Below are 13967 nucleotides of genomic sequence, written 5' to 3'. Positions count from 1 at the left end.
TCCTTTTGCAAAAATCTAGCCTGGAGATTGTTTTATTTGATTAGTTCAGCATTTTTCTATGTCTCATACATTATGATATGAACAGATACACTGCTGTGGCACAACCAGTATTTATGAATAGTTCCTTCTGTCAGGATGCTATCAAGGATCTTGTCTTGTTTGATTAGGCCTTGTCAAAAGCTCACAAGTAAATAAACTTTGAAAATATTATTATTAAAGAACCATTCTTCCTCTTCTCTTAAGATTAAATGGAAGTTTTCCTTTAAAATAGTAAATAAATCCCTAAGGTGGCCAGAGAAGTTCTGCTGCTCTTTTAAATTCCTCCAGGGATGATGACTCCACCACTTCCCTGGGCAGCCTGTTAGAGTGCTTGACAACCACTTCAGTGAAAATATTCTTCATAATGTTCAATCTAAACCTTCTCTGGTTCAACCTGAGACTTCTATTGCTTGTCACCTGGGAGAAGAGACCAACACACCCCAGCTACAGCCTCCTTCCAGGGAGTTGTAAGGATTGATAAGGTCTCCCCTGAGCCTCCTTTTCTCCAGGCTGAACACCCCCAGCTCCCTCAGCTGCTCCTCTCAGACCTGTGCTCCAGACCCTTCCCCAGCTCTGTTGCCCTTCTCTGGACTCACTCCAGCCCTTCAATGTCCTTCTTGTAGTGAGGGGCCCAGAATTGGACACAGCCCTTGAGGTGTGGCCTCACCAGTGCTGAGTGCAGGGGGACAATCCCTGCCCAGTCCTGCTGGTCACACTGTTTCTGATCCAGGCCAGGATGCCATTGACCTTCTTGGCCACCTGGGCACACACTGGCTCATGTTCAGTCTCTGCTGACCAACACCCCTGGGTTCTTTTCCAAGGGGCACCTTTCCAGCCACTCATCTCCAACTGGAGCATTGTATGGGGTTGTGAACACAATGCACAACCTGACACTTGGCCTTGTTGTATCTCATATAATTGGCCTCAGCACACTGGTCCATCCAGTCCGAATACCTCTGTAAAGCCCTCCTGCCCTCCAGCAGATCACACTCCCACACAACTTGGTATCATCTGCAAAGCTGCTGAGGGTGCCCTTGATCCCCTCGTCCAGATTGTAGATAAAGAAATGCAACATTTCAGTCCATATGTAAGTAGGCTGTGCAGATATGAACTGCTGAAATTGCAAAAGGTTTGTAGCCACTGAAGACATGAAACCATTCATCAAGTTGCCAACACCTTTCTGTGCCTTTTACTACAGGTTTTTCATTTTCTGAGAGAGAATACTGATATTTCACATAAAAACATGTGCTCTGTAATTTTCAGCCTGCAAATAAATTTCACAATTTCCACCCCACTGGAACTTTTCCTTATCTGTTTATATAAATTCTTCTCTTCTCTCCATTTTTATTGTGCTTCTCCTTAACTGTTTATGCAATCCTTTCTTTGTTCCTCCTTTGGTCCTATAAGATCTTTCCTAAGAGTGCTGTTGTTACTGGCCCTATCTAAACTTGGATGTTCCATATTCACCAGAAAAGCAAGCAACACAGGGTACAAATATATTTTGTGTGAAATTATGTAGGAAACACTGTTTCAGCTGGTGTTGATTTGCAGATTTAATCAAAAAAAGTAAGATGAAGTTATCAATACATTAGTTTGGAGCAACTCTAGCCCCTCTGTAGCCCAACAAAGTGAATGCAAGCAATTATCTTTCAACCACTGGTGTTTGATACAGGACGGTGTTTGATACATAGCACTTGGAAAAATCACCACTTTATAGAATACTAAGGAGATTGGACTTTCCCCCATGAGGAAATATTTTTAAAGGACCTAGGCCTTGCAACATTGAGATAAAGCACAATGGTGTATACAGAAAGTAAAAATCTCATTTGTGTGTGTTGAAAGAAATATTATTATTTTTAAATAAGTAGGATAATGGTAGGACACAGGCTTGATATAAGCATGTCTTTGCAGGACAGACTACAGGATGAGATGCACCAGCTCCAAGGGAAGAAAATTTTAATAGTTCAAATACTTTCCTCCCTCAATATGTGAATGAAAATCCTCTTTCCACAAGCAAAGTTGGAGCTGCTGGACTATGCACAGGAACCAGTACACACAGTTTGCACACAAACAGACTCTCAAACTGGTCCTTCCTTTGTGCACAGTGTGAGGGGATCTGAGAGTGTCATGCAGGCAGTGAGAATGAGGAGCAGGTGGCTGGCCCTGAGATTACTGTTCCTCCTGCAATGCCAACATGGCACAGCCAGCAGCATTTCTGGCACCCTGACCTACTGGCATTACAGCACATATTCCTCTCCACACTGTCTCCAGTCTTTTCCCTATTCTCACTCTTCAAGGGTTGCTACAAAACAAGCATGTCCCAAATATTTGTGCTTTGGTTTCTGTACCCCAAGTTCTTGAGACATGAATCTACAGATCACAAACATCTTGGAAAGAAATCTGGTGAAGAGTTGTGATGTTGGCATTTGATGAATCTCACATGATCTGAGGTAAAATCCTAACTTAAGACATTGAGGTCAAGGGAGTCAGGCTGTCACCTTCACATCTTCCTAAAAATCTCATTGAAACAGAGAGATTTAAAAAGTTATTTGGATTCATTTGGAAATGGATACATTTCTCATCCTTAAATTTGCTTGGAAAGATGGACAATGTGAGAGCAGTGGTACAAACTAACCCAGCTGATTTTGCACTGGATTAGGTAAGGAGGCATTCTTAGAAGCCCTCCCACCAATGCCACTGAGTAGATAATTTTCTCTGGTTGCCAGCCAAAAACAAAAAGCTGATAATATCAGCCATCACAGCTTAAAGAAGACAACATATTATGCCTTCATAAAATATTCAGTTGGACGGGATCTCTGGAGGTCATCTGGTCCAACCTATACTGAAAGCATAACCAGTTACTACAAGTTGCTCAGGGTCATGTCCAGGCAAGATTTTAATATTTCAGAGATTCTCTGGACTCCTATTCCAGTTTTTTACTTAGCATCACAGACAATAATTCTTTCTAAATATCTGATTAGAAAGTCCGTTGCAAATTTTGACTACTGCCTCTTGTACCATTCCTATGCACTTTGGAAAATTCTCTCCCCCTTTCCTTACATTGTCTCATTTTAGTAGTTGCAACCAGAAGAATCCCCCAGGCCTTTCTTCTCTAGGCTGAGCAGACACAGCCCTCAGCACCTCCTTGTATATCACATGCCCTGACCCAGCTCCATCCTGAGAGCTAGCCCTCCTTGGGGTTTGAGTCTTGTAGGAAGACAACTTTTTGCAGTCTATTTTAAAGTTGCCTAATTTTTCTTAAATAGAAGATAAATCAATAAAGCATATTAAAATAAAATAAAGCTTTTAATAAACCTTATTTTATTTCTTTTGTTTAGTGTGTTAAGAGCCCATCTTCATCCCTTGTGTAATTAAAACTGTAGTAACATAATACCAATGGCTCCTGTTATGGACCCATTTTTTCTTGTCACTGAGATCTACTTATTAACCTCATTTAATCTCACCTATTTCTACTATTTCCCAAATGACTTGAAAGATGTGAGTTTGTCTAACATGCTAAGAGTTTTGAAAATAATTGTCCAAGGCAAGTCTTTAAGACACTCTCAAAATGGTATTTGTACAATGTCTTTTAGGATTTATACATGATAATTCTACTTTGAGCTTCTTCCCGTGATAAAATCCCTCTGTTTGCACTGAACAACCAGCAAAATAGCAGTTTAAGCTGTTACTTTTTCAACATTTTAATAAAAATAAATTAATTTCAACTAGAGGAAAATGTAAGTTAATTATATCCTGAGCATCAGGAAACAATTAACAGCTTTCTATTATATCGCCATAATTTCTAAGCTATACAATTATATGCTACTGCAGAAAAGGATGTATGATTATCAAGACAAGGATCTTTTCAGGAAAAAATGAAAGGAAATTGTTCCACTGCTGACAATCAGTGCTATAAATAATGCCTAGCTAATATCTTTTCAGAAGTAATTTCCATTATTTGCAATCCTAACTTTGAGTGATGTGTTGGCTGTGTGCTGTCAGATTCTCCTTCCAGAGAGGATGAGCATAAATGTTGGACTGATTCCTCGGATAAACCCTTAAAAATCTAGCTTCCTATGAATATTTTGCAATACTCATTGGAATTAAATAAAAAAATCATTGTTTTTACTAACCATATTGAAATTATGTTTTGCATTTGCTTTGCCTCTTAAATCAGGACCAGAACTGGCTTGTACAAACACAAAGGGACAGGCAGGCCTGCTTTAAGCAGCCACAATGCCTTGAAGACACAAGTCACAGTGCGAAGAGCAACAGACATGACACACAAACACTTCTTTTTAGCTGCCAATAAACACATTTGGCCCAATGTGCAGGTGAGAGGTGCAGACACAGACCCACGGAGCTGGGTTGTACAGCTGGACACTATCAAAAACACTACAGAAAAACACCCACCAGTACTTAGTGTGAGAAGCAAGGAAGCAAACCCACACAAACCTCCATAACACGCAGTCAAAGGCTATTGTGCTGGATGGCCACTGTATTGCTGGAGGTGGGAGAATCTTCCCAAACCAGGCGCAGCACATAATATTCATACAGGATAAATATCATAGTGCTGAATCAGCAGAACTTTGGTCTCCTCAGATTCCTTGTGCAGATTCCTTGTATCCCTTTCAGAACAGCTATACCACTCACCAGGAAGTTTAAGTACTCTTTCAAGCTCTCCTTCCCTATTATTTTCCACCTCAAGTCTTCTACGCACTGTCCTCAAAAAACATGATCTTTTTTGAATCTTATTTAGCATTACAGCTTGGAAATACAGCTGCCACAGCTCTTGAGAAGAATAACACTGCCTTCTACTCTCCTGTCCCACCAAACAGTATTACCATACTTGACTTTTAAGCTCCCATCTTTGCTCTCACCGTCTCTTAAGTGTGTTGGCTTTTGCTCTAATCAGCCATTTAGTAACAGTTTGTCATTTGATTTTTTACGTTCAAGTGAGCATCTCTGTGCTTGCTGCCTTAATAGAGAAGGCAACTGTAGCAAGCACATTTCTCTCTCTCTCAGGATTTTTCATAGAGGTGCACAGAGAGAAGAAAGAGAAAACAATTTCTATTTCTGCTCCTTGTTTTTCTCATGTGGAATGTACTTGAAGAATTGTTTACCTGGGGTGATTGCTTGATTGGATTCTGGTGAGGATTGTTTGGGCCTGATGGCCAATCCAATCCACCTGTGTGTGGACTCTGGTGAACAGGGTCACGAGTTGTGAGTTAGTTAGTTGTAACTAACTAACTAGTTAGAGATATGGTAGTTAGAACAAGAAGTATGTAGTTTTAGTATCTTCCTTTATATAGTATATTAATTTATTATAGCATAGTTATAATAAAGAAATCATTCAGCCTTCTGAACTGGAGTCGGACATCTTAATTTCTTCCCACTGGGTTTGCCTGCATTTACAATAAGCAATCCCATCCAAACAGCCACAGACCCATTTGGATGGAGTCACCCAAATCTTGTCTAGCATGGCTATGATCTCTTCCAAAAACCTGACATGTAAATAAGGGTCCAGCAGGGCAAGAACAGGGCTGAGAAGGGGCTCCTGGACCGGCAGAGCTGTACTTTTAACTTCAAGAACTGATTCCCTGAGAAGACAATCTCACTGTGGGGTCCCCATCCCCTGGCCTCAGGCCAGCTGGTCTTACACAGTCGTCGGTGCTATGACATATGACAGGATGATACCCTGGCCGAGCCCCCCAGACTGCTCACCATGGGCTCAGACACACACCAATGCAGTGCACCAGCCATGCAGCAGAAGCCCCAGTCCAAGGGAATTGGGCTGCTCCTTTCTGCAGCATAGCCAGTCCTGTAAAACCCACAGCATGACCTTCCCTGGCTCCTCAGAAACCAGAAAACTCTCACCTGCCTGCAAATCCCTGTGACACAGCTGTGGTAGTCCATGCACCCAACCACACAATTGTAAGGAAATGGGAATTACAGCCTTGTGATGTGAAAACATGCTTCTATATTCATTCTGAATTAGAAAGTGCAATCAGAAATATTTTTTTAATTATTTGCAACTGCACCTTTGAGATCTGAATGCATTTACTAGATTGAGGCACTGCTAAGAGGCAAACTATGAAACCTGTAAAAGGCTGATAATTAAGGTCAGGGTTGCCTTCTGAAGTAGTGCTGTCACACTGGTGATAAGCTGGTCATGCAAATTGCACAGTACAAATTTCAAAACACATGAAATGTCAGTATTTGAATGTCCATTCATGTACAGTACCATGACAAGTGTGCAGAAGTAAAGGTAAAAGCCTTGAAAAAAAAAAATCATTGTTCAACTTAGTCTCTGTTCCTGCCCAATAAGAGCATGTACATTGGGCATTTTAAACTCAACACCATTTTTACAATGTCTTCTACTGGTGTCTGAAATTTTTTAATGGGAATTCACCAAATTAATCCCTGAGGGAGTGGTCAAGCAAACTCAGCAGTGGCTGCTGCCACCATTCCCTCTCCCATGTAGTTGACCATGTGTTTCCACTCTCTCCTTCACCCCAGTGTTGGCACTGGTCTGACTTCATGCCGAACCTGTTCAGAAAGTTAATTTTTTTCTTATTTGGCTTCAGCTGCTTCAGTTCCCTGAACTTCTGATTCCAGACAAACACCAGTGCAAAGTGCAAGGGAAGTGATAAGAGTGGGGCAATAGCAGGCTGCAGCTGGATCTGCTCTATCAGTAAACCACAGCCTCAAACAGTATGTATTCCAATGACATGGGGAAAGCCAGAACCCATTTCTCCCCCTGAACTTCTTCAGAGAAAGCTTTTTTGTGGCCATGTGGTAAATTGGTTTGTAAAACTGACCCAACTGAAATACCAGCCTTCCAAAAGCCCTGTTGATCACTCCCCACTGCAGGTCACTATATGGTGATGGTCCAGAGGTGCTTAAGCCAGTCCAAAGAACTGGGAAACACAGAGGAGGGAACCAGAAGGCAAGAGCATTTATTTAATTCCAGTGGTTTATACATTAAAATGGTTTAAAATATATGGTTTGCAAGTCCTGATCTTGCTTAAGAATAAAACCAACAACCCATGATTTACACATGAAATGCATCCTTCCCTCAACAAAGTGGTTCTGCTGAAACTTCAACCTTCACATGTTCTGTCTTTATTAACCTTCAGAGCCTCAACACAGTTCTTCTTCAAAGACCAGATACACAAACCAAACCTGATTAGCTCTTGCTTCTTCCCCGGCCTTTGATCCCCTTTGCCAGCTCTTCATCAGTTTAGCCTCTTCGCACTTAAATTTATTCTGAGGGGATGACTGGCCTTGAACATAGGAAAGAAGTATCTTTTAGTTAGCAAAAGGACTTACACAAGTCTGCTCTACCAGGATGCCTGCTGATCTCTGCTAACCTGAAACAAAAGTTAATGATTGACTCTATCTGGAATGGAATACATAAAATATACAGCACAAATCACTCATACAACATTTGCCTTCTTATGTACATAGTGAAAGAACGATCACTATTTGCACATGCATTGTTAACTACTTGATCTCTGAGCTGCACTTGAGGAAAGCTGCTGTGGGCAACAACTGAATTATTAAAAGGCATAGCTACAAAGAAAGAAATAAGGAAACAAAGCCTTACATCTTCATTTCTACAAATGTTGAATAGCCCAAATTTTACTGAAGGACATGAGAAATTGAAATTCCTGGCCCAGGAACCTCATATATATATATATACATATGGGGTTTGTCATTAGAATTAGTACCAACAGAAAAGATAACACATGAAAAGACGAAGAATCAAAGACTCTAGGAAAAATGAACATATAAATTTGAAAACACTTTTTTGTAAAATATAAATAATATATAGTAATAAAAATATGTAATTGAAATTGTGATAGAGTCAGCGGGAAACCTGATTTCAGAACACTTCATTTTGCAGCTTTACCAACCTTCACTTTGACACCTTTTCTTTCAATGTATCACTCTGGTAAAACCTCACAAAGAAAAATGACAATTTTTTGATTGCTTAATTCTGGAAAACAAATTGATGGAAGTGAAATTATTTGTACAGAGACTTCTGGAGGAGTCTGTTCCACAGAGATCTGATGATATAATCTCTGTGTTCTAACCATGCTGGAGAAGTGAGCATACAAGGGTCTTCTCAAGTGAGACACCTGAAAACTACTTTTTTCAGGGTTAGTTTTGAACCCAATCAGCACTTGGGAAATGCAACCACTGGTAAAAAACTAAGGAAGTTGCAAAAAAAGTGTTAGGGGTAGAAAAACAATCATTCCCTGAGGAGGAAGCACAAAATTGGATTGTCTCTAATAAGCAGATTACAAAATCTCATTTTAAGAAAATCTGTCAGTTCTTCAAATGGCACAGATGTTTGTTTAACATCCAGGGATGTGACTTGAGAATAAGTGACCTCTAAACAATTATATATCTCAAATTCTTTTAGAGTCTAAGCTTACACCATAGTCTTAACACCCTTTCAAACACAGTGATAGCATTTAATAAATTCTGTAACTGTACAGTTTGTATAATCCTCTATTATAACAATACATTAACACTAAGGGTCTTTTGATATCATTGCTCTAGAAATGATCACTGTTATGTGTCATGGGCTTTCTGCACCTTAGAGTGCTAATGAACTTTTCAATCCTACTCCCATGAAAAAAATGTTGACTGTTTATTGCTTAGAATAAGAAAAAAGTTATGAACCTGTAGGTGCTGCCACCCTTCACAAGTTAATGACTCTGAAAGTTATGCACTCAAATATAGCTTCTGAAATTGATAAGGTTCCTGAAGTAAAGTGGAAGATGAGTGAAACTGTTTTTGTCTTACAGCTTCAAAATGTGTAGCTGTTTATCATGTAAAACCTTTAACTCTGTGAATCAAAACTCATGCACCAACTCTGACAAAAAGGGAAATAAATTTCAGTTGAAACTTTTGTCTCTTCCAAAAGAAAGAAACATGTTTCATATTTCTCTAAGTAGAAAGACAATGCTGATTATAAAAACTATTCTATCAAAATCACTGCCTCATCTAGAGAAGTGTGCATGAATAAAACATATTTATTTACCCACTATTTAACAGAAGTGTGGATAGGGAAAGATGTAGTTTCTTGTGAAAGCTGGAAAGAGGGATCTAAAGATCTGCAGGGACATTAAATGTCATTGAAGTTACACCTACTACAGAGAACTACACACCATATACAATGGCAATAATAGGTGTTTAAATATTGCTGCTCAGTTGTCTGAAGTGTGAGGATTCCTGAATTACTAGGCACATTTTCTGCAAGAAATTAGGGATTTTTGGGAGATACACAAGATTTTGGTGACAATCTGGCATCAAGAAACAACCAGTAGATGAGGAGGTTTCAGACACCCTTACCTTGGAAGACAGGCAACCAGCATCTGTATCAAAACATGCCCTTTGAAACTGCTTTTGGTTGCCAGAGTGCAAGATCAGCTCTATCCAAGCCAGTGCTCAAACCCAGACAAAACACTTCAATCCTTCTGCCAAACAGTGCTGAAATGGGCACAACCTGTTGCCTTCAGCTTTGAGGGAAATGAGCTTCTGATAAAATTCTTAACAACTTCAGTAGTGCCGTTATTAAGCTTCCAACAATGACTGTGGATGTGACACCTTCCTTCAGGCACTCCCAGCAAGACCAAGGAAGCTCAGGGACATTCGCTTCCCCAGGGCTGTACAAGCAGGGATTTGCAGGCAGGGATGTAGCAGGGTGGAGCCTCCAAGGGCTCTCGCAGTCCTGAGGAATCTGAAGGCCCCGTGATCCTCTCAAACGTTTTAAGGGCAGGGTGGTTGCAACCTCCTGAGAAGAGAGAGCTCACCACTCAACAGCTGTAGGGTGTCTGCAGCAGAACAAAAGGAAGAGCTGAGATTTTGGGTGGCTGGAGCTGTGAGGCAGCCAGAGCCTGCAGTTTGTCCCTGCAGGACCATCAATGCCAAAGTTTACATCTGGGTCGTGCCCAGCTCAGCTTTCGCCCTGCTCTTGCAAATCTCTTGCATGGCAACAGAAGCTGCCAAAGGGTCTGTGCTGGTGTGTCACACTGCTGAAATCTTCAGCTTTCCTTCACAGCTGTCAGCTTCATAATTTAAAAGCTCGCCAAGAGCCAAACTTCTAAGTCCTCACTTTAAAATATGTGTTTCTATTAACCAAAAGTAAGAGGCATTTGCTCAGACAGCTACTGGGTATAGAGGCAAAGGACACTACTGGATATAAAAATCTACATCTATCTAACATACATGTTATCTAACATACAGCTCTCATTTCTTTTGCCATAAATCACCCCACCCATGAGCCAGGATTTACATCACAGCCTGTGCCAGCAGCCAAATTCCTGGGTGCTAGCTGATATTGCACACATCAGGGCAGAGGCTCCTGACCTTGCAAAGGCAAAACACACATCAGAAGCAACCAAGAGACAGGAACAAGGAGAAGGATAAAACTCTTTGTCCTACTCCTTTCCCTCCCACAGCCACTGTGCACTTGTCTAGGGAGTGAAAGAGGGCAAAGGGCTTCCATTCCCACCACAGGCACTGCCAGTGTGCAAAGCCAGGCTTGCCAAGGTGCTGTACAGACAACTTTGACCCTCACAGACATGCAACAGCCCATGGGAATGAGAGCTGTGAGGCAACACATGAGGCCAAAGCAGGATAGGCACTAGGAACTTTGTAAGGAATTTAAATCGAGCAGCTCTGGTAAGTATTTGAGTTTAGACACACGTGCTGTTTGGTCTAGTACAAGAGTGCTTTAAATACCTCCATTTGGTTGGGTTTGTGTAAGTAACACCATGGTCACAGTTTCATTTTACACTTTCACTCCTCAGTTATGTGCTCATCTTGCATGCACTTTCACCCAAATACACACATAATCACCTGTCTGGCTGCATCAATCCCACTGGGGAATCTTGCAGTTGTAAGCATCCCTAAGAATAGAGTACAGTATGCTGCCTTGAGTGCACGTGTGTGCTGGTTTTCTATCATCTGTTTGCCTGCCCCAAAGCCTGCTGATAGAAACTGTCTTTGATCCTGAAAACACTACACATTTTCATTTTGCATTTGCAATTATACGCTTATCTTGGACAGGAAAAGGGAAACTTTAAATGCAGGGTTGGCAAAAACTTGTCTGCCAGCCAGTCTTCTATCACTTATTTGTGGCTTTTACTGCCTGGAAAACTGAAGAATACAAATCCTTTGCACAGAATATCCCAACAGAGAAACAGAATGAAGTTAAGAAAAAATTGGGGGGGAAGCAGACAATTTTGGATGCAGTTTCACAATACAGTTCCAGCTGACCCAATAGCTCACTGCTATCCAAATAGAAATTTTGTATCTTTTACATCACATCCAGCACTTCCTCCTGGCTCCACATTCCCAACACTTATTTTCTGTAGCTTCTGGAAGTAAGCAGCTCAGAAAATTAACCTACACACCAAATCACCACATTGGATCTGCTTTCAGGAAGTCCAAGAAGTTACCTGAGCAGGCACAAAGTGGAGGTGGGACTACAGTGCTGGGTAGTAGGAAAAGGGCCAGAAGAAGATCAGATCTCCCTGTTCAGCAGCAGCCAGACATTATTCACACTGACTTGTTCATTAACTCCCAGCCCAAGCAGATCTAAGACACTTCTTATAGATTCATGAAGCAATGTCCATAGGTAACTTCACAGCATGGACAATAATTATTTTGTATCTGCAAATCATCTTGCCCAAAAAGATGACTATGTTTCAATACCTTAATAAATAAAATTATAAATGTAATTCTTGATTGCAACACTGATGAGCTGATTCTAGGAGCCTGATTTGATAACATTTCCTCATTTTCTCCTTTGGGGAATGCAAAGCTTTTGCTTTTGCATTTAACTATGAGGTATACAGAAATATTAATGTGAACCTTATAGAAATTTTGTATTAGCCTGAAATCTTCAACTTTCAGTAACATAAATTAGGAACAACAGGATTCTTATCTGACACTTGGACACTCAACTCTGCACCAAATCCACCATGCAGTACCTGTGCCAGTGCACTCTGCCACCCTAAAGGCTACTTTGAAGCAGAATCTCAAGCTTGAAGGAGGCACTGGTGTGTGCTGCAACCAGATCACCAAAATAACATTTACTTGCCAAACAGGAGTATCACTGGTGTGCATCACAATGTGGCACTTCTCCTCACTTTGTGGATGCAAACAGTAACAGTGTCTGTACTAGCAGCAATGATGGTATCTGCCAAAGCAGGGAACATTTCTATCACTTTTCAGTGTTTGTCTGGCATCTGAGAAAAAAGTTTTTAAAAATTCAAGAAAAAGCTACTGGGAAAATAATTTTACTATCCCCTTCTAGTTACTTATATAACACATTATAGTGAGATTTTTATTCCTGAATCAGAAGATGGCCCATCACCAAATGAACATTATTAAAATTACTTTTTCTTCTCTGTATAGGTACAGCTGGCATACATAGCCAGCATACACCACAGAACTAAAAATTAACTGAGACAGGCATTTTTGTTCAAGACTCCTGTGCTGCTCACAACTCCAGTCACACAGCACTGTTAATTGCTGCTGGCACTGACAGTAGGGATCCCCTTCCATCTGCTGGGACCAGCTGATGCAAAATAAAAGCAGTCCCTTGGAGTGAGGCGCAGCTCCGCGGGGTCAGTGCCCGGCACCGCTGCCAGTGCCGGCCGGGCTGTGCAGGAGCGCTGCCCTGCGCTCGCCTCGGCTCTCCGTGGGGTGCTGAGACACTTTGTCTCTTCTGGTTTCTTTGGGGTTTTTAATCTTTAAAAACGCCGCTCTCCTGCCGCGTTTGATGCCTTTAGTGACGCAGCAGCCTCTCCCCAGCCGCCTGGCGTTGCACGCAGGGGAGCAGAGGTGCCCGCGGCAGAATCCCCCGTGCGCTGCTTCAGCTCCCCGGGCTCGCAGCGCCGGAGGCGGCCCCGCGTCCTCGCCGCTGCTGAAAGCGGGCCCGGAGCCCGGGGCCGCGATGGAAGCAGGGCAGGTGCTCCGGTGCAATCAAAGTCCGCGGGGACAGACCCTCACCCTCCGCCTCCCAAACCTCCCCCTCCCGCCGTCAGCGGGGCTGCTGCTGACCCCGGGTACGCGTCCCCTGCAAAGCGGGAGGAAGGCACCGCTTACCGGAGCTGCTCGCCGGTGAGCAGGACCTCGGCCATGTGCTCCAGCTCCGCCGCTTTCTGCTGCATGCTGCTCATGCCCTCCTCCATCGCCCCGGCCTGCGGGCACAGCACCGCCGGGTGAGGGGGGACCGGGACCCGCCGCCCCCGGCCGCGCTGCCCCCGCCGGCGGCTCCGGGGCGCCTCCCGCCCGGCTCCGGAGCTCTTCGCGGGGGTGACGGGCAGCGACAGCCACGTCCTGCCGCTCCGGCTCACCTGAACGCCTCAGGTCACTTTTCCCCGCGGCAGGCTCGGATCCCTCCCGCCGCTTCCCGTGTTATTGTGTCACTGGCAGGCGGAGAAACACATGGCTGCAGCCGCCGCGCCGCAGCCGGGCTCGCCGAGGCAGCAGCGGCCCCCCCCGGCTGTCACACGGCAGGGTCGGCGCTGCCCCCGCGGGAAGGGCCGGCTCCTGCCGGGGGCTGCAGCCAAGCGGCTGCTGCCGCTGCCGTCCCCGCCAGCCCCGGCCCGGCAGGCAGCAAGCGGCCGCGCTCGGGGGAGCGCAGCGCTCCCCGCCCGTGGCTCCTTCCCGCGGGTGCGGAGTCCTGCGTCCTCCCTTCAGCGCGGGGCTGCCGGGAGGACGGGCTGCTCGGAGGAGCAATGAGCTCGGGAGAAGCCGATCCGACTGCGCGGGAGGAGATGCGACTGCTGCCCGCTCAGGTAGCGCGGACTGCGCCTTGGCAGTGATCCTTGGAGATGCGGCGCGGGGCAGGTAGTAGAAAGGGAGCTAAGGAGCTGGTGTTTCAACCTCAAAAACTGTTA

General features: G+C 43.7%; 1 protein-coding gene across 4 annotated transcripts in view; it reads right to left on the bottom strand.

Annotated features, from left to right (window-relative positions):
- DEPTOR (DEP domain containing MTOR interacting protein) overlaps positions 1–13581 on the bottom strand; it is a 75314-nt gene extending 61733 nt beyond the window's left edge. For all 4 annotated transcript variants that reach the window (XR_014953034.1, XM_021546564.4, XM_085572479.1 and 1 more), the window contains exons 1-2: positions 13422–13581; positions 13171–13265 (exon numbers count right to left, since the gene is read on the bottom strand). Coding sequence is in view for 3 of the 4 variants with exons in the window: in XM_021546564.4 (XP_021402239.1) it covers positions 13171–13256 (86 nt within the window). In the remaining variant the exon portion in view is untranslated. The remainder of the gene's footprint in view (positions 1–13170; positions 13266–13421) is intronic.
- Between the last annotated feature and the right edge of the window lie 386 nt (positions 13582–13967).

The sequence above is a fragment of the Lonchura striata genome, chromosome 2 (genome assembly GCF_050655825.1).
Source record: "Lonchura striata isolate lonStrDom1 chromosome 2, ASM5065582v1, whole genome shotgun sequence".
Classification (NCBI taxonomy): domain Eukaryota; kingdom Metazoa; phylum Chordata; class Aves; order Passeriformes; family Estrildidae; genus Lonchura; species Lonchura striata.
The sequence above is the reverse complement of the archived record's forward strand: the minus strand, read 5'-3'. Positions and strand labels throughout refer to the sequence as shown.